The sequence below is a fragment of the Macrobrachium nipponense genome, chromosome 15 (genome assembly GCF_015104395.2).
Source record: "Macrobrachium nipponense isolate FS-2020 chromosome 15, ASM1510439v2, whole genome shotgun sequence".
NCBI classification, from domain to species: Eukaryota; Metazoa; Arthropoda; class Malacostraca; order Decapoda; family Palaemonidae; genus Macrobrachium; species Macrobrachium nipponense.
Window position 1 is genome coordinate 7296314 of NC_087208.1, and position 23883 is coordinate 7320196.

At 44.1% G+C, this 23883-nt stretch overlaps 1 protein-coding gene across 1 annotated transcript in view; it reads right to left on the reverse strand.

Moving 5' to 3' along the window:
- Positions 1-23883, reverse strand: part of LOC135226988 (serine/threonine-protein phosphatase 2A 65 kDa regulatory subunit A alpha isoform-like) — a 200773-nt gene that overhangs the window by 141288 nt on the left and 35602 nt on the right. The window contains exons 4-5 of the mRNA XM_064266702.1: positions 15875-16035; positions 12290-12529 (exon numbers count right to left, since the gene is read on the reverse strand). Coding sequence (XP_064122772.1) covers positions 12290-12529; positions 15875-16035 — 401 coding nt within the window. The remainder of the gene's footprint in view (positions 1-12289; positions 12530-15874; positions 16036-23883) is intronic.

Here is a 23883-nt window from a genome sequence, read left to right on the forward strand (position 1 = left end):
TCAGCCTTAATCAAAGCAAGAAGTCATTTTTTCTTTTATCTTGTTTAATCTGGGATTCTTTTCCAGATTCCATGAGTCACGTGCCCAGTCTCTCTGCCCGCAAGTGTGCATTACCCAAGTTTATGAAACCAGCTTGAGTTAATCCAGTTGGAGCCAGCTATTATCCATTTGTGAGAGATATATAATTCCCTTTCTCCAGGCCAGTAAGGGCCTTTTTGTAAATAAATAGCTGTAAAGTAACGAGCTGAGTTTTCTGGCGACCTTTCCCTCTAAGAAATTATCAATAACTATCAGTTTACGGTAAGTTAAAGCAATTTCCTCTTGAAATCCTTTAATTATTTCCGTTTACGTATATAGCCTCTCTCAAGGCCGGCCTTAATACGTAAAACTATTCCTTAACCCGCCCGAAGGAAGAAGGAAAGGTACAAGAGAAAGGAGGCCAGCCACCTCACTCATTCTCTTATCCACACAATCATCCTAGGAGAGATAAAAAAAGTGCCCTGTTAAGGGCAACTATGAGTTACACAACCTATTGAGCAGCCACCACAGGACCCAGGGAAAACGTGTCCGTAGATTTGTGGGCAACATCCTTAAGATAGAAAGAGGTGAACGTGGACTGACGTAACCAAGTACCAGCGCTCAGCACTCTACATTACGTAGAGTCAAGTTCTTTTTGAAAGCCAGAGAGGGACCAATACCCCTGACGTCATGAGTTCTAGCCTGCACAGATGTGGTGGCAGAATCAGAGATAGAATTCTTAGACCCCTCTTTCTTCGTATGTCCTGTGCTAACAAAAAGTCTGCTGCAGACTGGTCTAAGGTGCCGTGTCCTTTTAAAATAGCAATGCAGGGCCCGGCCAGGCACAATAAAAGCTCTTGAGCATCACCAAACACAAAGTCATTCAGTGATGGAATGGAAAATGAAGTGAACCTATCATTGTGCACAGAAGGATTTTGGGTCTAGGCCACGAATTCCGGGACAAATTCGAAGGAACCGATCCCACGATCCCAACCCATGGTGTGCTTCACATCATAGCTCAGACCGTGGAGCTCCCCGACCCTCTTCAAAGATGCCAAGGCCAGAAAGAAAACTATCTTGAGCGTCAAGTTCCTGTCAGATGAGCGAAGCAAAGGTTCAAATGGACCCTTAGTGAAGCTCTTGAGAACCAGGGAAACATCCCACGTTGGAGGCCTGAGCTCCCTAGGAGAACTCGATTGCTCAAGCAAGGAAAGTTCCAAGGACGAGAAAATGTCGATACCTCTTAGGCGTAACACCAAACTCAGGGCCACCCTGTAGCCTCTAATAGCAGAAACGGACAAACGTTTCTCCTCTCTGAGGAAGGTTATAAAGTCTGCCATTCGCTGAATTGAGGTTGTGAGTGGAGAAAAACCCCATTTACGACACCAATCACAGTACATCGCCCATTTGCCTTGGTAAACCACAGGGTCAACTTTCTGAGACTGCTGGACATAAGCTCTGCTGTTCTCTGAGAAAAGCCTCTCACTCGGAGGAGATACTTGATAGCCTCCACCTGTTAAGAGACAAGGATTCTACTGACTGGTGGAACCTTTCTGTATGGGGCTGACACAGGAGATTCCGCCAAGGGGGAATTTCCCTCAGAACCTCTGACAACAACGACAGCAGATCTGGAAACCATTCGCCTGAGGCCACAGAGGGGCTACCAAAGTCATCGAGACCCTGTGAACTCATCAGCCTGTTCAGAACTTGACTGATCAAACAAATTGGAGGGAAGGCATACACATCCAGGTTGGTTCAGGGATGTTGGAACGCACCCTCCGCTAATGCTAAAGGATCTGGAACCACTGAACAGAATATCTCCAGTTTCCTGTTGAACTGAGCCGCAAAAAGGTCCAGCATGGGTATCCCCCAAACCGGGAAGAGTTTGTCTGCTACCACTTGATGAAGGGACCACTCTGTACCAAGGATCTGATCCCGACGACTGAGTTTGTCTGCAACCATATTCCGTTTGCCTGGGATATACCTGGCTGAGAGCTCTACCAAATTGCTGATCGCCCACTGGTGAACCTTGACGGTCAATGCGTGAAGTTGACGAGAAACCAGGCCTCCCTGCTTGTTCACATAGGCGATGGTGTTGTCTTGACATGCGAACCACAGAATGACCCTCTAACTTTTCCTAAAATTCCTTCAGACCCAATAAACCTGCCTTCAACTCCAAGACGTTGATATGTTCCTGTTTGTCCTAACACCAAACGCCTGAGGCAAAGAGGTGCCTAAATGAGCCCCCCAGTCTGCAAGGGAGGCGTCTGAAAACAGAAGGAAGCCCGGTGGAAGAGAAGGCAGAGGGGCAGAGGGACACCCTTCAAAAGTTTTCGGTTGTCCAACCACTGACGAAGGTCTTCTTTTACTTCCAGAGACAGAGGAACCTTCAACAGGGGTGAGTCCCCTGCCAGGGACCAGATTTCCCCCAGTCTCCATTGTAGAGACAGAAGATGAAGACACCCATGAGGGACCAGCTTCTCCAGGGAAGACAAAACTCCCAGAACCTACCACTGATGAGCTGACTGATGTGGTTCCGACAGGAAGTCGCACACCACCACTTGCAACTTCTCCAATCTCTGATCCGACGGGAAAACTCTTGCAACTGTCATATCGATGACCATGCCCAGGTAGAGAATCCTTTGACTGGGTACAAGGTTTGACTTTTCCTGGTTGACTACGATGCCCAGTTCCACACAGAACCGAAGTAGACCATCCCTGTCATGCAGCAGCTTTTCCCTGGAAACTGCCAAGACCAAACAATCGTCGAGGTACCTCAGCAAACGGATCCCCTGAGCATGGGCCCAACTTGATACGAGAGAGAAGACCCTTGTGAACACTTGAGGGGCTGTTGTCAGCCTGCAGCACAGGACTTTGAACTCAAAGACTTTGTCCATGAGAGAGAAGCGAAGGCACTTTCTGGACGTTGAATGAATAGGGATCTGGAAGTATGTGTCCCTTAAGTCTATTGACAGCTTGAAGTCGCCTTCCCTAACAGCTGCCAAAACTGAAAGCGGGGTCTCCATCTTGAACAGTGTCTTCCTGATGAAGTGATTCAAGGTGGATAAGTCGACCACAGGTCTCCAACCTCACAACGCCTTGGGCACCCAGAAGATGCGACTGTAAAACCCTGGAGACGGACGCACCACTTCCTCTATCGCATCCTTGTCCAGCACTTCTGCACTTCCTCCCGAAGAGCCAAGAACTTAAGAAATCCTGGAGGATATGCCTTCCTGAGCTGTGGCTTGTCCGACAGAGGAGGAGAGAAGTCGAATGGAAATGGTACCTCACCCGAAGGACATCTGCCACCAACTTCTCCGCTCCATAGCTTTGCCACTTGGCCCAATGGCCCGCCATGGCATACGAGAGGAAGAAGCGCCTAACCTAGTGACAGCCCCTTGGGCCCCTTCTTGGCTTAAAAGAACGAGAGCGAAAGGAACGTTGGTCCTATGACCTAGGCTGAGACGAACTGGGAGGCCCTGCCGAAACCAAACTCCTTGATGGCTTACCATGGGCCGATCTTCTTGACTGCTGCTGAGTAGGGGGAGGAGGAGGAGCTGGACATCTCCGAGGATGAGACTTCGACTTAGACACAGCCTGGTGCACTAGTCCGTCCTTGGTGTCAGCCTGGCGCCAGTCTATCGCATCTTCCAGCTCGGTCCGAGGAAAAAAAGATTAAGACTCCAACAGATCCCCATTTCTCAATGCCAGCAAGGACTCCGAGTCAACTGATCTCTCCATTCTAGATAAAGCCGTGTCTCTTCTAATCACAAGAAGGTGAGCCATATACGAAAACGCCTTGCCTCCGGACTGCAACAAACTTGCAAGCGAGGATGCACTCACCAACCCTTCTGGGGACCTGTCAGAAGCTATCTTGGTAATGACCACAGACCAGAAGTCCAGCCAAGAAACTGTCTGCAACATGGAGGCTGCCGTAGATTCCAATACTGAGGCATCCTGTGGAGACAAGGACTGAGCCACCAACCTCACCTGCGTCCGGGCTAAGATGACGCAACATCAAAAAGGCAGAGTTTGTAGCATAGTACTTCCTATGTCTCGTGAGAGGCGGGGGTAGTAGCTTGGCAGAGCCCCTACAGCGAAGTGAACCATCCCAATCTGAAACAGAGGCGTTAACCTTATGCAAGACCGACTGGACGTGCCCCGACAAGGGAAGCTGAAAAGATGATTTGGGATCCTGTGTAGCTCCCAGCAAAGCTTTCAAGCAGGAAGGAGTGTAAGATGACCAAGCCCGAGTCCTACTATCCAAATTGTTGAACCCACGAATGAGATCGACAACTTCTGAAAAGGAAGAAAAAAAACTCTTGCGCGTCTCCCTCCTCCTGCTCCAGCAACAGAGACCGACGACGAGAAGGGTGCGCAGGCTCCTCTAAGGCACCTTCCTTGCATAAATTAACAGAAGGACCAGCAGCCAAACAGCCCAAAACACCAACTAACCTGTCTGGGTTGGGTCCAAGCGCCAACTCTCGCAACGAACCAACTACAACACTAAGAACATCATTACGCACTCTTCCAACAGATGACACTTGTACATGGCTGCAAACAGGCACGGGCGTGGCAGACATACAAACGTGAGTTGGGGAGGAATCCCAAACACTCAAGATCGAAAGAGAATCCCTCTGAGACAAACTACTGGAAGCACCAGGGAGAGGGGCAGGCAAACACTCCTGCTGCACATACTCCACGCTCACAACCTTTGACATCTTGACAGGTGCCTTGAGATCCTTACGGCAACAAATAGGCCCTGGAGAAGAAGTGGGAGCACCTGCAACACGTGCATGAACGAGGGAGGTTGCAACACGCTTGCAATTCGATGCAGAGGATGAGGCAGCCACTGCAGATTGCACAAGGGAAGATACACTAACACTCCGAAACACCAACACTCTCGAGAACATGGCCGCGTTGTTCCTTCCTCGCAGGCGAAGAAAGGGCAAAGTCCCTAGCCTTCCAACGCTTGATACGCCGACGCGGCGGAGAGGGGGAAGAAGGAGAGGAAGACAGCACTGGTTCCTTACATGATCTTGTCGCAGGAGGTGGGTATGATGCAACACGTTTCCTTCCAGTCCTCCCAGCTGACATGGCAGCCAACTTATCACCGAAAACAGAGTCCAACCTCTTAAGAACTGCTTGGCATAAAGCCTCAGACGGATCAACAAGAGAAGGCTCCAATGACATGGAGAGGAGATGGAGCGAAACTGGCCGGCAGAGATGATGTCACAGCTGAGTGAGGCAGCGCAGAGACAACTGGGTGTGACATCATCAATGGAAGTGACATCACAAGTAGTGATGATGTCATGGCTTCCCTTCGATCCAAACGGGAAGCAGACGCCACTGGCGGAGGAATACAAAATGACTGACCCCGTGACGTCATTAGCGGGGCTGACGCCACGGCTTCCCTGACTCGAAGAAGCGGCAACAGTCACTGGGGGAGCAATACAAAATGGCTGACCTCAGCTACCCACTTAGATGAGGCCGGGAGGAGGAGGGTAGTGAGCATCCATGAAGTGCGCCAGCAACCCCTCCAAGGACGGAGAGCCCCCTAGCCCAAGAGTCTTCCTGCCACCGAAGCCAAAAAACAAGAACACGGAAAACCTTGAGTTCTGGGGCATACACGTTGACGAGGCCGAGGAGCAGAAGCAGCCATAATAACAGACACACACACACACTAAACACAAACGAAACAGGCAAAGAACAGGGTAAAGGCCGAGAGAGGTCAACCACAACTCTCGCCCCGGCAGTTAAGAAAAGATGGACGCTGTGGGGTAGGTGCGTGGTCTTTGACCACTCTTCACCTGATAATGTAAGCGTTGCCAGATCTCGCATGACTCCTTGCTTTCATCTGCGTTTTAACCGGAGCCAGCTAGGCGCTACAAATGATCCTATTGTTAAAACCAAATGTTTGTTCATGTATGAACAACGATTTTTTCAAACTTTACCCTTGAGCAGGCTCCAGCACCAAGGTTAATGAAGGTGGTTTAGGATACCTTTCTAACCACTGCTAGGTATCTCGTTTACAAGCACCTGAATTTTTTATTACTGTATTAACTCCTGTTTGCTCTAAAGTTGACACAATATTCTAAGAACTGCCTTCTGGGGAGTTGAAAGAATGCTTCTTCTCTGGGAAGATACCATCAATCATCTAGGTTATTTAACTACTGCTTATCAGAGGGTATCATAGGCAGTTTAATTATGACCATTTACTAAACAAAAATGGCATAAAAGTCAAAAGCTAATTACCATTCAGTCACTCCGCAGTCTTGGAAGAGAACATTTTCATTCTTGTTTGTACAAAAATACTATTACTGAATTGGACATGAAATATATGCAGATTAAAAATGAAAGAGAAAAATTACAAATATTTAACCAATTTGTATTTTTCATAACTAACAAACCTGGAAACCGGTAGAATTAATAACAAACTAGTGAGATCCAGGGACTATTGGAACCTATACCAGGTCACGGGGCATGTAGTACCCAGAATGCCCTTGGCGTCCCGTGACCTGACAGTTACTCTTCCAACCCAGTTTAGACTGCTAGAGAGGTGGTTAGAAGTGGGCCTTTATCTGTTAAGACCTCAGGTTTGTTGGTTATGGAAAATACAAATTGGGTAAAAATTTGTCATTTGTTCATATACGAAACAAACCTTCAGTCTTAACATTAGGATAGACTTACTTATTGGTGGGAGGTACATCTCCATAACTGACTGGGAGTTTACCACCTTTATCCATTTCCGAATAGATGTATTCTAAGACAATGGATTATTAACCCTTGAACCAAAGGATTTACGAGAATCTATTGGTTTCCCTCTTCGGGTGTTCATACGATGCCATGGTTTACTACATTACGGAAGATGGAGAACTCTCCATTCTCATAAATTATTCCTGCCCCTTGTATCTGGATCTATTTTCACCCCTCTCTCTCTCTCCCTATTATTGAGAGGAGTGTGTTGCTATTGAAATGTATACTATACTCTAGATTATCCTTACAGTATATGGCTGACCACCTCACCTGCATCTAGTCCGTTCCAGCTCATGATGGTCTCTCCTTCATACTGCCCATAGGTAAAGGAGAAGAAAGAAAAGTAGTAAAGAAGAAAGACCAGTCATCTCATTCATTCTACTTTCATACCTTCATCTTAGACTAGATACAAACTGACCTGCCAGGGGCACTGGATGAGCAATACTACTTACTGGGCCGCCACCACTGGACCCAAGGAAAAAGTGTCCAAGGATCTATGGGCAACATCTTTTAAATAAAAAGAAATGAAAGTTGTTTGGCATTGCCAAATACCAGCTTTCAAAATTCTCTCCACAGACATTTTTCTTGAATGCCAAAGAAGCACTCAAGCACCTGATGTCATGAGCTCTAGCCTTCTCAAGGCTATTTGACCCTCTGTCTGCTGCCATGTATGTATACATTCCTGATCATTTCTCTCGCCCAAAATGATAACGTGTTTCTGGACACTTCCTTTTTGTTCCGTCCTGTACTTACAAACAGCCTCCGCCACCCAGGTCTGAGATGCATCGTTCTTCTTAAGTACGCTCTTAGTACTCTGACAGGACACACAAGCATTTCTTCCTTGTTATTGTCTACAAATTCAGCTAGAGAAGATATGGAGAAGGAGTCTCATCTGACATCCACTACTGATGGGTTTTGAGTTTTGGCTACAAATTCTGGGACAAACTCTAATACCATAGACTTCCAACCTCTCCAATGCTTCACCACAAATGACAGACCATACAGTTCTTCCACCCTTTTGGTTGAGGCTAGGGCCAATAAGAAGACTGTCTTCAGGGTCAAGCTCCTATCTGTGGACTGTCAGGGTCAAGCTCCTATCTGTGGACTGTCTTAATGGCTCGTAGGAGGGTTTTGTAAGACTACTCAGTACCATGGTTAAATCCAACTCTGGGGCTTTTAGTCCCTTCGGAGAACAAGACTGCTCAAAGCTCTTCATCAACATAGCCAACTCCCATGAAGACGAAATGTCCACACCTTGCATAAGACCGAGGCTAGAGCAGCCCTGTACCCCTTTACAGCAGATACAGACATATGCCTTTTGTCCTGAGATATATCAGAAAATCTGCTAACTGCTGATTAGTGGTTCCGAGTGGAGAAAAGTTCCCTCTACGACACCAATCACAGTATGCTGACCATTTTCCTTGGTAGACCACTGCAGATGACCTGATATTTCCTGTCATCTGTGTTGCTGCTTTCTGAGAAAAGCCTCTTACTCGCAGGAGATACTTGACAGTCTCCATCCGTAAAGTGATAGGGACTTCACCGACTGGTTGTACATCTCCATGTACGGCTGACATAGTGGGTTGTTCCACAGAGGGAACTCCCTTGGCACGTCTATTAGGAGTTCCATCAGATCCGGAAACCATTCTGCCTTCGGCCATAAAGGTGCTACCATGGTCATTTTGAGGTTCTGAGACCGCATTACCTTGTTCAGATCCTGATGGATTAGACAAAATGGAGGAAATGCGTAAACGTCCAGATTGTCCCATGGGTGTTGTAGCACATCATCTGCTACTGCCTCTACATCTGGGACTACTGAACAATACACTTCCAACTTTTTGTTCTACCTGGTTGAGAATAGGTCTATGATTGGCCTTTCCCACAATATGAGCATTCTGTCCACTACCTCTTGATGCAAAGTCCACTCTGTTCCCAGGATCTGATCCCTCCAGCTCAACTTGTTGGCCACTATGTTTCTTTTTCCTGGAATATATCTGGCCCTGATGTCTACTACATTCTCTACATCCCACTGATGAAGTTGAACCGTCATCATGTGGAACTGCCGAGATACCAGGGCTCCTTGATTGTTTACGTAAGCTACTACTGTGGTGTTGTCCAACATCAATACCACTGATTGCCCCTTCACCCTCTCCCGGAATTCCTCAAGTGCAAGAAATATGGTTTTTAACTCCAACACGTTTATATGGAGTTCTCTGTCCTCAACTCCATTTCGCTGAAATCATCAGCTCCTCCATGTGGGCTCCCAACCTTCGAGTCACGCATCTGAGAACAGCAAGAAGTCCGGAGAGGGTTGCTGAAGGGGAACTCCCACTGCCTCTGTCAGATTGTTGTCCTGCAACCAACACAGGAGGTCTTTCCTCACCTCTGTCGACAAAGGAATTTGCTCGTATGGGTGATCTACCGTTGGCGACCAAAACTCCTTCATCCTCCATTGCAGAGATCAAAGGTGTAGCCTCCCTTGTGGTACCAGCTTCTCCAAGGAAGTTAGAATTCCCAGTACTACTTGCCACTGTCTTGCTGCCTGTGTTTGTTTTTCCTGAAAGGCATTCACCACTTGTTTGCATTTCTCTACCCTCTGGTCTGCTGGGAACACTTTGGCATTTACTGTCTATAATCATACCCAGATACACCAGCCATTGACTTTGATCCAACTTTGACTTCTCCTGATTTATCACAATGCCTAGGCTGTGACAAAACTGCAGGAGGGTAATTCTGTCCAGAAGTATTTTTCTCTGGACTTTGCTATCACCAGCCAGTTATCTAGGTATCTTATTAGCCTGATCCCCTGAGCATGCGCCCATTCAACACGAGAGTGGATACTCTTGTAAAAACTTGAGGAGACATTGTCAACCAAAAGCACAGGACTGAATTGAAAAACTTTCTCTGCAAGACTGAAGCGGAGAAATTTCCAGGAAGACTAATGGACTAGGATCTGAAAGTATACGTACTTCAAGTCTATTGTCAGCATAAAGTCCTTTACCCTGGGTGCTTGCAGAACCATCTTTGAGGTCTCCATCCTGAATCTGGTTTTTCTTATAAACAGATTCAATGTTAACAGATCGCTTTGGGGACAAGGAAAATGCGGCTGTTAAACCCCTATGACGGAATCGATACTCGTTCCACAGCCCCTTTTCCATCATCTTCACTTCCTCTTGCAGAATAAAAGCCTTCTGAGGTTCCTGAGCATAAGCGAGGTGCGGTAATGGTTGTTCTGTCAGGGGTGGGGTTACTTCAAACGGAATCAAATAACTGACTCTGAGAACATCCAACACCCATTGCTCCGCTCCAAATTCCTGCCACACCTTCCAGTGATTCGCCAGACAACCCCCCCACTGGTGTGGCTGAGTGATGAGAGGCGCCCAGCCTATCGTCTTGAAACTCTCCCCCTTCTCCTAATACCCATTCCTCTGTTGGCTCTATCGTGAAAGGGCCGATGAGAGAACTTCTTTGGGAAAGATGGTCTTGTTACTCTATAAGAGATGTTATGTCTCACTGGCTTCTTACGAGGTACTTGCTGATGCCTTACGTCAAGAGGATTAGCTTGACTTCCAGATGTTTTCCTAACTGCCTGCTGTACTAATCTGTCGTTAGTGTCCATCCTTCTTCTATCTATTGCATCTTCCACTATGCCCTCTGGCAACAGCAATTGAGACTCTAGGATATCCCCATTCCTCATTGCTAGCAGGGAACCCAATTCAACAGTGCGGCTTAATCTAGCCAAAGCTGCATCTCTCCTCACCAATGGGATATTTGCCCAAACATCGGCACTTAAATTTGTCAAGTGCGCAATTGCTTTGGAACCTGATTGTAGCAATGTGATAAACACTGACTCATCCACTACTTTTCTCATTACTTCTGAGGATGCAATATTTGCCACTGCTGTTGACAAAAGGTCTAACCAAGAAGCAGTCTGAAAGACAGAAAAAGCTGTTGCTTCCAAAGTAGCAGCCTCCTGACAAGTCATCGAAGGGCATTCCACATTAACTTGATCCAAGGTTAATCCAGGTTTTAACCTTACCACATCTGGGTTAATTTGTCTAGATAGCAAAGGAACCATTGGTGTCGTATAATATTTCCTATGTTTCATCATTGTGGGGGAAATAAACTTAAACGATCTATTCGATCTTAAGGAATTATCCCTTCCAGCAATCTGTGCATTTACATGTATTATAACTGAGACTGCATGACCCAAGTAAGGTAATTCATACGACACCTTCGTATCCTTTTTCAATCCAAACACCATGTCGATCCCCGGAGGAAGCATACTGGCCAGTGTCTCCGTGCTCCCCGAAAAGTTATTGAATTGACGAATCAAATCAATCACCTCTGCATACGAAGCCAGAGACTCTTGGTATTCTCCTTCCTATGGTTCTAACGTATTATGTTCAGCCACAGGAGAAGCTAAAACACTCCTATCTCGAAACCAAGGTAATTTCCTCTCTATCTCTATTAATATCATCTCCAACGACCGTCGGGGAATTCGGTCTTTATCTCTCATCCAGTCGAACAACACCTTCCACCAGCGTATCAGAAGAGGTTACCAACTCTTTATTATTCGACCTTTTAATGGGAGCATTATTATGCATAACATTACCCAAAACCCCTCCTGGCATACAAAATAAGCCGACGACGCTTGGTCATCCAAAGGTGGCGTCGTCTCCTTTCTTTTTTACTGGCCCTTCCCATAAAACTTCATCCACTGTTCCACTGACCAACTACAACAAACTGAACAAGGATTAGTAATAGTGCATACGTTTTCTCTGTGCCTACTACAGGTTGGATGTGGATCTGTAGAGACTGGATGTGGATCTGTAGACACCAAAGTTAAAAATCTTGGACAAGGAAACCCACTCATTCCACGGCATTTCTTTTGTCTCTTCTGAAAACCCGGAGAAATTTCTGTTGCTGAAGCAAAATTCTCCATCTCACAACGAACACACACCTATCAGATCACACCCACACTGAGAACACATAGAGAAAGAAAATGTAAAATGGGAAAAAATTAATAAAATCGGACAAACTAAAACCGGCTTTAAAACAGCTAGAAAGTAATCACGTCCTATCTTAAAGGCGGTAGGAAAGTAACTGTCAGGTCACGGGACGCCAAGGGCATTCTGGGTACTACATACCCTGTGACCTGGTATAGATGCCAATAGTCCCTGGAACTCACTAGTTTATTATTAATTCTACCGGTTTCCAGCTTGGCGCTAGTATTATCCTAATGTTAAGACCGAAGGTTTGTTTTATATATGAACAATTACAAAATCTAAAAGCATAATTAACAAGGTATGGGATAATCCAAAGACATGTGTAACAAGTAAAACAGACATGCAGGGAGTGACCATTTTCTAAGGCTATATGAAAGTCCTCTTCTTGAAATTCTGGAGTATGTCTGGAAAGCTGTGGACACAAGTATCAGGCTACTGTAAAGTCATGGGTCTGTGAACAAAATTTAAATATGAAAACACATTCTTGAAATAATTCATATACTCACTTCAGCCTCAACATCTTTTAAAAGACTTTGGAATGCAGGAACAAGATCTGTTTTTGTAATTTCCGGACCAACCGCTTTCTGTAGATCAATAAAACGGTCTGCCACCATATAACGAACCCTCCAAGATTTGTCTTCTGCAGCTTGTCTTAAGGTAGGCATTACAAGCAACTCTGTGTCCTCCTGCTGCAGGAGCCCAGCCATACTAACACAAGCTTCCACAGCAAGCAAACGGACAGAGTCCTGTGGAACAAATGCGGGTGAGGACCAACTTCTAACATATCAAAATGATTACATACTTTAGATATTTTCAGAAAACTTGAATGGATAAAATGTTGTCTCTTTACCCTGAATTCCATTACATTAAACAGGCCCTCCTATGCTTCAGATCCAAGTACCATTTAAAAAAAAAAAAGTCAGAGCCACATAATCTGGTAGTGCTACAAGGCTTATACTTTATGATAGTGCACCTAGGTTAGACTCCCATGTAGATCATTTCTCTCACTGGATCTAATTCAAACATCTAACAATATGATATAAGGATGTTCAATTATTTGGTAATCAAACAAAAATAATAACTGTTGACTAACTTTACATACAGTATATACTCACATATGCAACTTTTGAAGACCTAATTTTGGAGCTAATTTTAAGGGGGTCGCATCATACATGGGATATAGAATTAGCATATGTAATATTCAGATACTAGTATTGTTTGATAAAATACAAACATAATGAACATGCATCTTTTCCATGGATACTTCAAATAGTTATGCTTTACTTCACTGCATCCAATGTTGTATGTATTTACATATTACTATTTATTATAAAATACAAAAATAGCAATCAATGTTTTGGTTTGTGTTTTGTTTTGTATGGTGTTTTTACGTTGCATGGAACCAGTGGTTATTCAGCAACGGGACCAATGGCTTTAGGTGACTTCCAAACCACGTCGAGAGTGAACTTCTATCACCAGATATACACATCTCACTCATCAATGGAGTGCTCGAGAATCGAACTGGAGGCCACCAGGGTGGCATGTCTACACCATACTAACCACACCGCTGAGGCGCTGTTTTGGTTTGGAAAACAGTTGAGGACGATTGCGAGGTAAGTTTATTTTGCTCAACTGAAGTCAAATTAGAGCGATTTTCTTGCTTCTAGTTAGTGTAAATGAATCTCAAGATACTCTGTTGATAAGGGACAAGGTTATTTTACGTTATACGATACAAAGTGTTTTCAAGTCAAAATATCACTTGAATTTGTATCTTTGTGAACAAAATTTAGTTATTTTTTTTTTAGTAGATGGCGCTGAGGGCATGTTTATTGCATAAAAAAAAATCAACAGATTGCGTTTGATATTTTCACTTGATTTCATCAGAATACTACAAGCTTTACATATTTATCTTTAATTGGAGTGAACACAATGTGTTCTTCCATGCCAAATAGCTTTGATTAAAACACATTTCCCTAAAATTTTCTTTATGGGAGTTTGATGATGCTATACCGAAGTTTCCATGTTGCCAATGCACAATAATAGTCGTTAGCAGGTGAACATTCTTTCCTTAGCTTCAGCTACAACTAGCAGCTTAAATTTAGCAGTATATACCCTAGCCGATCTTTTCTCCACAGCAAATGAGGATATAGTAATGTAAAAATATATCAGTCCTATTCTATTTCATGTCAATTGTAACAACTACGGTAATTTTTTACTATCGTACAATGGTTGAAAGGCAAGCAAACCGCTGTAGTTAAGGGATTCGGTTGTTCATAGCAAATCAGCTGTTTCTGGCTCTATGCGTTTACACAACAAGTATAATATTAATGATGATACTTTTAGCTTTCTCTTTCACTCTTTTTAACTTAACTAGAAGAAACAATAGATAGAGGGATGGAGGAAAAGGGGTTAACCTAAATAGATGATGAGATAGATAACGTGGAGGAAAAAAGTTTAGCCTATTGTAATTTTGTCTTAAAAAATGAGCGTGCATGTTACACGAGATACATTATCAAATCATTGTTTTAGGATGAAAATTTGGGGGTCACATGTTATGTGAGATTGCATGTTACACGAGTATCTACTGTAATTATGAAATGAAACTACACACCAATAAAAGGAACTATACAGAAATAAGCACAGTAAATAAGGGCCCTTGAAATACTTCAGGTAATGATGCTCAGGCACATGGGCCTGTAGAAAATTCAGATACACTAAAACTTCACAGAAGATATGTAGTTCAGAAAATAAGAGCATCTTGGACTATCACTATACAATAATACATACTACACACTACTAGATACTGAAAATTAAAAACAGTGCACCTGTAATACTGACTGATCAACCATAATAAAACTTAAAAGAAATCTTATCTTCCCCTAAATGCTTGGAGCAAATCCCTTCTAGGATTGTAAAAATTATTTCACACATTAAGATATCTACAGGTACTCCTCATGATGGGGTTCCGTTCCAGCAACCACATCGTTAAATGTATTATTCTCTTTATTTCAACTAATAGCATTCATTTTTATATACACAGAACTAGTTTCCCACATAGCCTACTACTACTTGGCATAGTTCTGACAATGCTTTTTATCATTTTATTACTCATTATTTTAATGTGATAATTTTATCACTTCATATAATGTATAATTTTCTTTAAAATAGTGTTTGTTTAACACATTTAGCCTACATTCCCGAGTTACCCTACTAGTAAGTCAAAACAATACTAAGTCAATACAGTACTTAACTTTTCTCAGAATCTGCATATTATTTAGCAGTGACTTTCATAATAAAAATTTGGTATTTCGTAATTATCGCTCTTAGTTTCTGTCATTATTGTAGAGGGTAGCGAGATGAAAAAAAAAATAATGAATGAATTTTGGCGATCACAGGGCATTTGAATGCATATCACTATGTAATATGTGGACATCAGTTTGGACTGTTAGTATATATAGTACTTAGATTTTCCAAGGTACGCAACTTGCCAAGTGTTATATGCACTGCACATACTGATAATTACATATGAATGTAAGCATACGATAATTGTGTAGTGTTTAACTGGACATTTGGTAATATCTTAAGGTTTTTTGGAAGTGGCTGAATTACTGCAGTTCTCCCTTGCTTCACGATGATCAACTTCATGTATTAGCTGCCACATCAGCATCTGGTTGACTTCGGACAGTTCGCAAATGCTATAAATTACTTTATTTTTCTTATCATTTTTAATTAACCTTATCAAATTCCCCATGTATATAAGTAAAATTCAGTGCAAGGCACTGAATAGCCTTTCTCTTGGCCACCTTTGGCATATTTTTATTTTCCTTTGATGGGTTTTTTTTAACCTCTTCATGTCGTCATAACTTGAGTTGTCATAAAAAGAGTGTCGTTAAATGAGGAGTACCTGTATTCAACGTTAGATTATAGTAAAGTATTGCACTGCATAAACGTGGATGCATAATATCTACAAAGACAAATAGTAGAATCAAGTAGAGAAATCATCTTTCTATCCTATCCTAAATATGAGTTACTACACGATTGTCAGAACATGGACACCTAGGTAGCTCGCTATACACAGCAAAAGTTATTACCTGTTCATCCTGAGCAAGGGCAACAAACATTGGGATGAGATCTGACTTCAAATATTCCACCTCCACAACTTTGGCAAACTCTCCCAATTTTGAAGCTGCAGCTCGACGAACCATTGGTGTATCATCTTGGCACAACGATCTAAAATGTGACCGTAACTCAGCTGAAAAGATAAATTATCATAATTAATATTTGCAAAACCAGTTGTGAACACACAAGGACTATAAACTTTCATATATCTATAAAAACATTTATTTACTTTTGCAATGAAAGGGAAAATATAGTTCAGTACGTACTAAGGAAACTGAAATGTACTGTGCAATCCTGTCAGGTGAAAAATCTTTTTTATCCAAGGTCTTACTCAAGCTATATGATTTTATGACAATTATTTGAATAATTACCTACTGTTAAAGTTAGCGTACATCTTCGCACCATTAGGTGTAAATAGCATTCCAAATAAACAAATAAATAACGCTTGGCTGTGCCAGACGGACTGTCCACAAACACCTGTTTCCCCCATTAGGTGGTGTAGATTCTTTCAGACCACTCATTAAGTAGTGGGGAGGTTGGGCGAGTTTCCACTTCAACTTCAAATAATTAAATCTAACAAAAATTCTTATTATTTGGAATGTACCTTGCCTACTTTTAAGTTAGCTAACTACCACTTTGGAAGAGGATGGGTCAGTACAGCCAGAAAAATCATCTGGTCAGTCAAGTGAACTACTATAGCTTTCTTTAAGGAAAAAGCTTCTAAATATTCTTACCTATTGTGTGATCCTTCCTGTTAAGTATTGCTGCCACCCTCACAGCAAGACTTGTCAAGAGAATCCTCAGAATGAAATGAGGACTATTTCAGAGTACAAGTGACTTCTGTGCCAGAGTTGAAAGCCAACAACAAGCCAAAAACTAAAGACAACCACCACTTATAGATATGAAGGCATGCTGCTCCTGTAAACTAAACTTGACACAGGGATTACCTAACAAACTAACAATAGGAGAGAAAGGAAGATTACTCTAAAATATGACTCAGGAGAAAATTGTTCCTGCCCCAATGATAGTACTGGACTATGGGCTTTAACAATTCTCAAATGAAATTTCAATGTTTCGTAAATGATGCAAGGCAAAAAACGCTAGTTACTGAGCTGCATACAAGCTTCTATAGTGAAAGGCTTTCAAGGAATTAAAATGAAATTTTCATTATTAAAATGAAGTTTTATTGTATACTTACCGAACAATTATAGAGCCGTGATTTCCACGAGCGGCAGGATACTAAATTCAAATTTAGCGCGTCTGCGTCGCCAACACTGGTGGTGATGACGTCATCTCCCTCCACTCGCGGGAGAACCAGGTACAACTGCCCAGGTGAATCCAATTCTTTCTGCCCGTCCGTCCACCTAAGGGGAGGAGGGTGGGTATAATCATAATTGTTCGGTAAGTATACAATAAAACTTCATTTTAATAATGAAAATTTCATTTTTATTGTAGTGTCTTACCGAACAATTATAGAGCTGATTACACATTTCTGGGAAGGTGGGATTCAGTGGACCACTAGTATTTTTAAATGGTTACATTTATTGCAATACCAGTAAACACTCAAAGTGTCTGTTGTACCTTACCTTGTAAGAGAGCTACAGCAGACTGTTACTGCCTCTGGTCGGTGCTCTTCTTACTATTGTAGAGGAATTGGAATTTGACCAAAGTTAGCCTCTACAGGAGTGGAATCCTTCCGTAGTTCAAGCGAGTCAAGGCTGACTGACGGAGGATAGTAACAACAAAGATTGCCTTGCCCTGGGCTAAGACCAGAAATTCAATCATACAAAACATTTGTCACCAACCACCAGATTTAAAAACATATATACCCTAACAGACTGGTGAGTATCCCAGGTACTCAGTACCCCCAGCTTCCCTTGAACTCGACAACCTATTCAAGGTGAAAAGTTAGCATAGAGGTGACGACCCCTGTGCCGTTTCTCCCAACACCATGCCAGAAACCGCCACAGGACCTAACGTTTTACAATTCTCGAAAACCGTTTCTATCTCTTTGAGATAATGACTCGCAAAAACCGAATTCGATCTCCAGAACGTGCTCTGAAGAATTGAAGCTAAAGATAAATTCTTTCTGAATGCTAAAGAAGTTGCCACTGCTCTAACCTCGTGAGCTTTAACTCTCAGAACGGAAAGATTGTCGTTCTCGGACTGCGAGTGAGCTTCCCTGATAAGCTCTCTAATAAAGAACGATATAGCATTCTTAGAAAGAGGACGAGAGGGATTTTGAACCGAGGTCCAGAGCTTAGAAGATTGTCCTCTAATACCCTTAGTGGCAAACCGATACTGCTTAATAGCCCTGACTGGACATAAGAGCCTTTCTTCCTCCTCATGTCCAACCAAATCAGATAAGTTCCTTACCACAAAACTCCTCGGCCAAGATTAGAAGGATTCTCATTTTTGGCTAGAAAGGTCAAAGATACCGAAAATACAGCATGCCTTGAGAGAAACCGACTTTTGTCTATAGCGTGCAATTCGCTGACACGCTTAGCAGAAGCTAGTGCAATAAGAAAAAGTGCCTTCTTAGTCAAGTTCCTGAGTGAAGCCGACTTCAAAGGCTCAAAACGGTGGCCCCATGAGGAAACTTAAGCACCACATCTAAGTTCCAAGCCACTGTATCTTGCGGGAGCTTAGTGGTTTCGAAAGACCTAATGAGGTCCGACAGATCTGAATTGGAGGAAATATCCAACCTTGATGTCGAAAAACCGAAGAGAGCATGGCTCTATATCCTCTGATCGTCGAAGGAGCCAGTTTCTTAGAGTTCCTAAGAAATAGAAGAAAATCTGCTATTTCTGTTAAAGAAGGTCGCAGAAGTAGAGACTTAGCACTTCTACACCACTCTCCTGAAGATTCTCCACTTCCCTTGATAGAGTTTGTTAGAAGACTCTCTCCTACAACGAGCGATAGCTTCTGCAGTCTTCTTGAAAATCCTTTCGCTCTGACAAGATTCCGGACAGTCTGAACCCTGTCGAGCTAGAGCGGACAAGTTTTGGTGGAACCTCTTGAAGTGAGGTTGTTTGAGAAGCCACTTCTCTGGAGGAAGAAGTCTGGGGAAGTCTACTAACAACTGGAGAAGGTCCGGGAACCACCTCTTTCCTGGGCCAAAAGGGAGCGATTAACGTTAGTGTTACATTGGTGTGCGACATGAACTTGTTCAGCACCTCTCTTATTAGACCGAACGGAGGGAATGCATAAGCTTCCAGACCTGACCAATCCAACAGCATTGCGTCCACCGACCAAGCTAGAGGATCTGGGACTGGAGAACAAAAGAGAGGAAGACGGTTGTTCCTCGCGAACAGGTCTATTGACGGTCGTCCCCAAAGGTGCCAAAGTTTCTGACAAATCTTGTTGTCCAAAGTCCACTCCAGAGGTAACACTTGCTGTTGACGACTTAACTCGTCCGCCAGGACGTTCATCTTTCCCGGAACAAATCTCGGGACTAGCTTGAACCTTCGCTTCGTTTGACCACAGGAGGAGATCCTTGGCTACTTCGTATAGAGAGAAAGACTGAGTCCCCCCCCTGTTTCCGCACGTACGAGAGAGCCGTGGAGTTGTCGGAGTGCACTGCCACTACTCGACCTTCTACTAAGCTCCGAAAACTGTCTGAGCCCCAGGAAAATTGCTAACAGTTCCTTTACATTTATGTGGAACTTCTTCTCCTTCTCCGACCAAGCTCCTGAAGTTCGTTGATTTCCCAGTAGGGCTCCCCAACCTGTGTCCGATGCGTCGGAAAAAGAACTGTAGGTTCGGGAGGATGGGTCGTAAATCTAACCCTTCTTCCAATCTTGCTCGAGAGAGCCACCACCTTAGGTCCCTCTTTTATTTGATCTGTGACCGGAAAGGAATAGAGTCTGGTTGTGTCTCTGCACCACCAAGAGGCTCTCAGGAAAAACTGCAGAGGTCTCATGTGCAGTCTTCCCAACGTCACAAATTTCTCCACTGACGTCAATTTGCCCAGGAGCCTCATCCACTGATTGGCAGAACTTACCTTTTTGTCCAAGAACTCCTGAACTGTCTCCAGACAGCCTTGAACCCTCTTCGGGGACAGAAAAGCCCGAAAAACTTGAGCATTCAGAATCATCCCCAAATAAGGATGCTCTGAGATGGAACCAACTGGGACTTCTGTTTGTTGACCAGAATTCCTAACTTTCTGGCAAGATCTAGAGTTGTTCCAAGGTCCTTCATGCACCGACTCTCTGATTCCGACCGGAGAAGCCAATCGTCCAGATAGAGGGAGATTCTTACTCCTAATATGTGCAGCCAGCTTTTCCTATCGGGGATAGAACCCTGGTGAAAACTTGAGGAGCGGTCGCTAGTCCGAAGCAAAGGGCCCGAAACTGAAACACCTTGCCTTCGAACATGAACCTCAGGTACTTCCGAGATTCGCGATGTCATCGGAATGTGAAAATAAGCGTCTTGCATGTCAGAGACCATCCAATCCCCCTGTCTGATGGACTCCAGAAACCGACCGAGTGGTCTCCATATGAAATTTTGTTTTCTGGACATGCAAGTTCAGGGCGCTCACATCCAAAACCGGCCTCCAGCCCCCTGATGACTTGGGAACTACAAAAAGGTGATTGTAAAAGCCTGGAGGAAATCCCCTTCTATCTGTTCTATCGCTTCTTTGAGAACAAGCGCTTCCACTTCTGCGGCTAGTGCTAGAAATTTGTCTGAGCCCGGAGAGTATGCCTGGAATGGAATTTGGCACCAGGTGAGAGCGAGGGAGGTAAACGAGAAGGAATACGATAGCCGAACTTGAGTACTTCTTGCCACTACCCAGGCTTCTGCTCCTCTGTTTTCCCATTCCTCCCAAAACAGAGCCAGCCTGGCTCCCACTGGTGCATGAAGAACCGAGCTTTCATTTGGAAGGTTTGTTAACCTTGGCCGAGGCCTTAGACTGAGGTCGCAAATTCGACTTCGGCCGAAAGAAGCGCTTGGGTTTTCTCCCTCGAAAAGGCGCTTGGGCCAGAGGAGAAACCGAAGGAACAGTCTCCACAGGAGCTTTAGGTCTCTTAGTAGACTGTGCCAGTAAATAACCGAAGTAGATTTCTTATCTAGCGCAGACGAAATTGACAACACTACATCGTCTGGAAAGAGGTTATCTTTCACAAAAGGGAGCAAACAAGAGAGCAGACTTCTGTTGGGACGTAACCCTTTTAGAAGCAAAGGAGCACCAAAAGTTGCCTTTTCTTAAGGGTACCAAAGGCGATGAGCGAAGCTAACTCATCACATCCATCCCTAATGGATTTGTCCGCACAGGACAGAACACCAATCCAATCCTCCGCTAACTCCTGAGAAAGAGAAGGACAGTCTTCGATCTTGGCCGCTAAAGCGCCAATAGTCCAATCAAGGAAGCTAAAGACTTCCAAAAGTTTAAATTGATTCTTTACAACGTGGTCCAGCTCAGGCGCTGTAAAGAAAACTTTCGCTGCGGCGGGAAAGCAGATCTTCTAGAGGAGTCGATTAAACTGGAGAAGTCTCCCTGGGAGGAGGCAGAAACTCCCAGAGAAGGAGCTTCCCCAAGTTACATAAAAACCTATACCTCTTACGAAGCAACTTAAGAGGGAGGGTAAGCAAAAAGAATCCGTTCCCTAAGTCTCTTTTCATAAGAATCCGATTTCCATTTTCTTCCGTCTCTTTCAACGATGTCTAACCGCTTTAGAGAAGAAGTTTTAAGTTTTGGGAGGAGAGGGTCTGAAGTCCTCCTCATCAAAAAAGTCGAAGTTGGGGAGCGCGGAGCCGCTTTCTCAAAATAATCTGGATAAGATACCAGAAGAAATCTAAGGAGAACCCGTGAATAACACGAGAGGTGATGTGAATCCTCCTCCTCTACTTCTTCTTCATTCTCCGATACCGCCGAAGAAGTAGACGGAACTACAACCGGATCTGAAGGTTTCGAACCACCCTTGGGACTCATTCATCCAGTTGGTTAACATCTCTAACTGCTTGCGCAAAGGCGCCAGAGACGAATCAAAAACAGTTAACGTAGGCTTGGAAGAGCCTAAATGTTCAGCAGGAGGCGGAAAAACTACTTGCGCCTCGCTCGGAGCCGCCGAAATTCGAGGCGAAAACAGGCGCATCAGGCGTAACAGACGAAAAAGCGCCTAAAGAAACACCCTTAGAACTGCTAGCTACAGCGCTAAAACCACAATCTCTACTAGTAGATGGAGCCGAAAAAGGCACAGATTGAGGCGACGAACGAGCCGCTAACGGCCGAGGCGCAACCCTACTCTCAGGCTCCTTATACCGCTTGACTGGAGGAGGCGAAGAATCGGCGCCTGAACGCCTCTTTAAGGACGCGAAACGGGCGAATCTCGCCAAGAGCGCCGCGCGACCGGAGACGAATCGCTTGAATCATTTGAAAGGCGTCTGACCGCAACACCTTTCCAACGCTTAACCGAGCCTGTGAGGCGCAACAGGCTCAACAAGAGAGGGCGCCTGTCTGTGGGCAAATCCCGATCGACTCCCTTGACTTCCGTATGTCTTCTCCCCGGTGCGGGGAGCTGGACAGTGACCTTTGTCTAGGAACGTGCTTTCCAGGACAGGACAGAGCGCACCCTCAACTACACTCTTACCTGAAGCCGCTTTCTCCAAAACGTCTTAACTGAATTACCAAGTTGCAAACCGTATTCGCTAGTACCGAAAATTTCTGATCTAACCTCGATTCCAGACTGGCAATGGTGTCGGAGAAACTACACGGGAAGCCGGAGAAGTGGGATTAGTAGGAGGAATAGGAGGTGTAGTTAAAGGAGACATAACAATTTTGAGGAGAAACAGAAGGAACAGATGCATCGCAAGACGAAGCAGACGCTAAGTCTACTTTCCCTCCCAAGGCGCTGCTTTTCTAATTCTGTCTTTAGCTAATTTCTCCGAGTATGAACTAAAAACTTCCATTGAGAATCAGTCCAATCCACCTACAACTCGTTTTACAATGATTTCTGATCTGCTGAACAAACCTGTCCCCTACACTTAAACACATTTAGTGTGAGAATCATACTCTAACTTGGATAATCTAGTTTTACATCCTGAGATGCAAAACCTAACTCCCGACGGACTAGAATCCGACATGGCAACGCCTAAATAAAAAGCAAAATACAACAACAACGCCAAAAAAGAGTACTTCACCAATTCCGAAGATCAAATCCACAAGAAAAAAGCGAAGCAAAGTCATCCAAACCGCACCGACCACCGAGTTCACCGGACGCCGGCAGGAAAAGAATTGGATTCACCTGGGCAGTTGTACCTGGTTCTCCCGCGAGTGGAGGGAGATGACGTCATCACCACCAGTGTTGGCGACGCAGACGTGCTAAATTTGAATTTAGTATCCTGCCGCTCGTGGAAATCACGGCTCTATAATTGTTCGGTAAGACACTACAATAAAAATGACTTGTTAGCCACAAGAAACGGTTTTGTCACCATCCCTCACTCCCCTTCCCTAGCTGGAGAGAAGAGTTGAAGCTATTGAGAAGCAGATTTGTATGTCGTATAGAACATTAAAGTGCTTTAACAGTATGGCTGCAACATTCACCTGCATCAAGCCAGTTCCAGAGCATGATGTGTTTATTCTTCAAACTGGCTGTATGTACTGAGAGAGAGAGAGAGAGAGAGAGAGAGAGAGAGAGAGAGAGAGAGAGAGAGAGAGAGAGAGAGAAAAGTCATCTCAATCTACACTATTACCTATAACAATTTTCAAACAGACTATGTCCTTCAGGTAATGTGATGAAAAAACCAATTTTCTGGGCTCAGCTCGTGTCGCTGCGCGAAATATCCTTTAATCTATTATTTCTAGGGTAAATGTACTAACACATACCAGAGAATAAATAAAATAAAGAAAAAAGGTCAGTATAACTGACTCGCTCACCCTCCAAGAGGGTGTCGGTATGAACACTATGGCGAGTGAGACCACTACCACGAGCCAAATGCCAAAAGAATTCTCCCACTACAAAATCCCCCCAAGAGGAGAGCC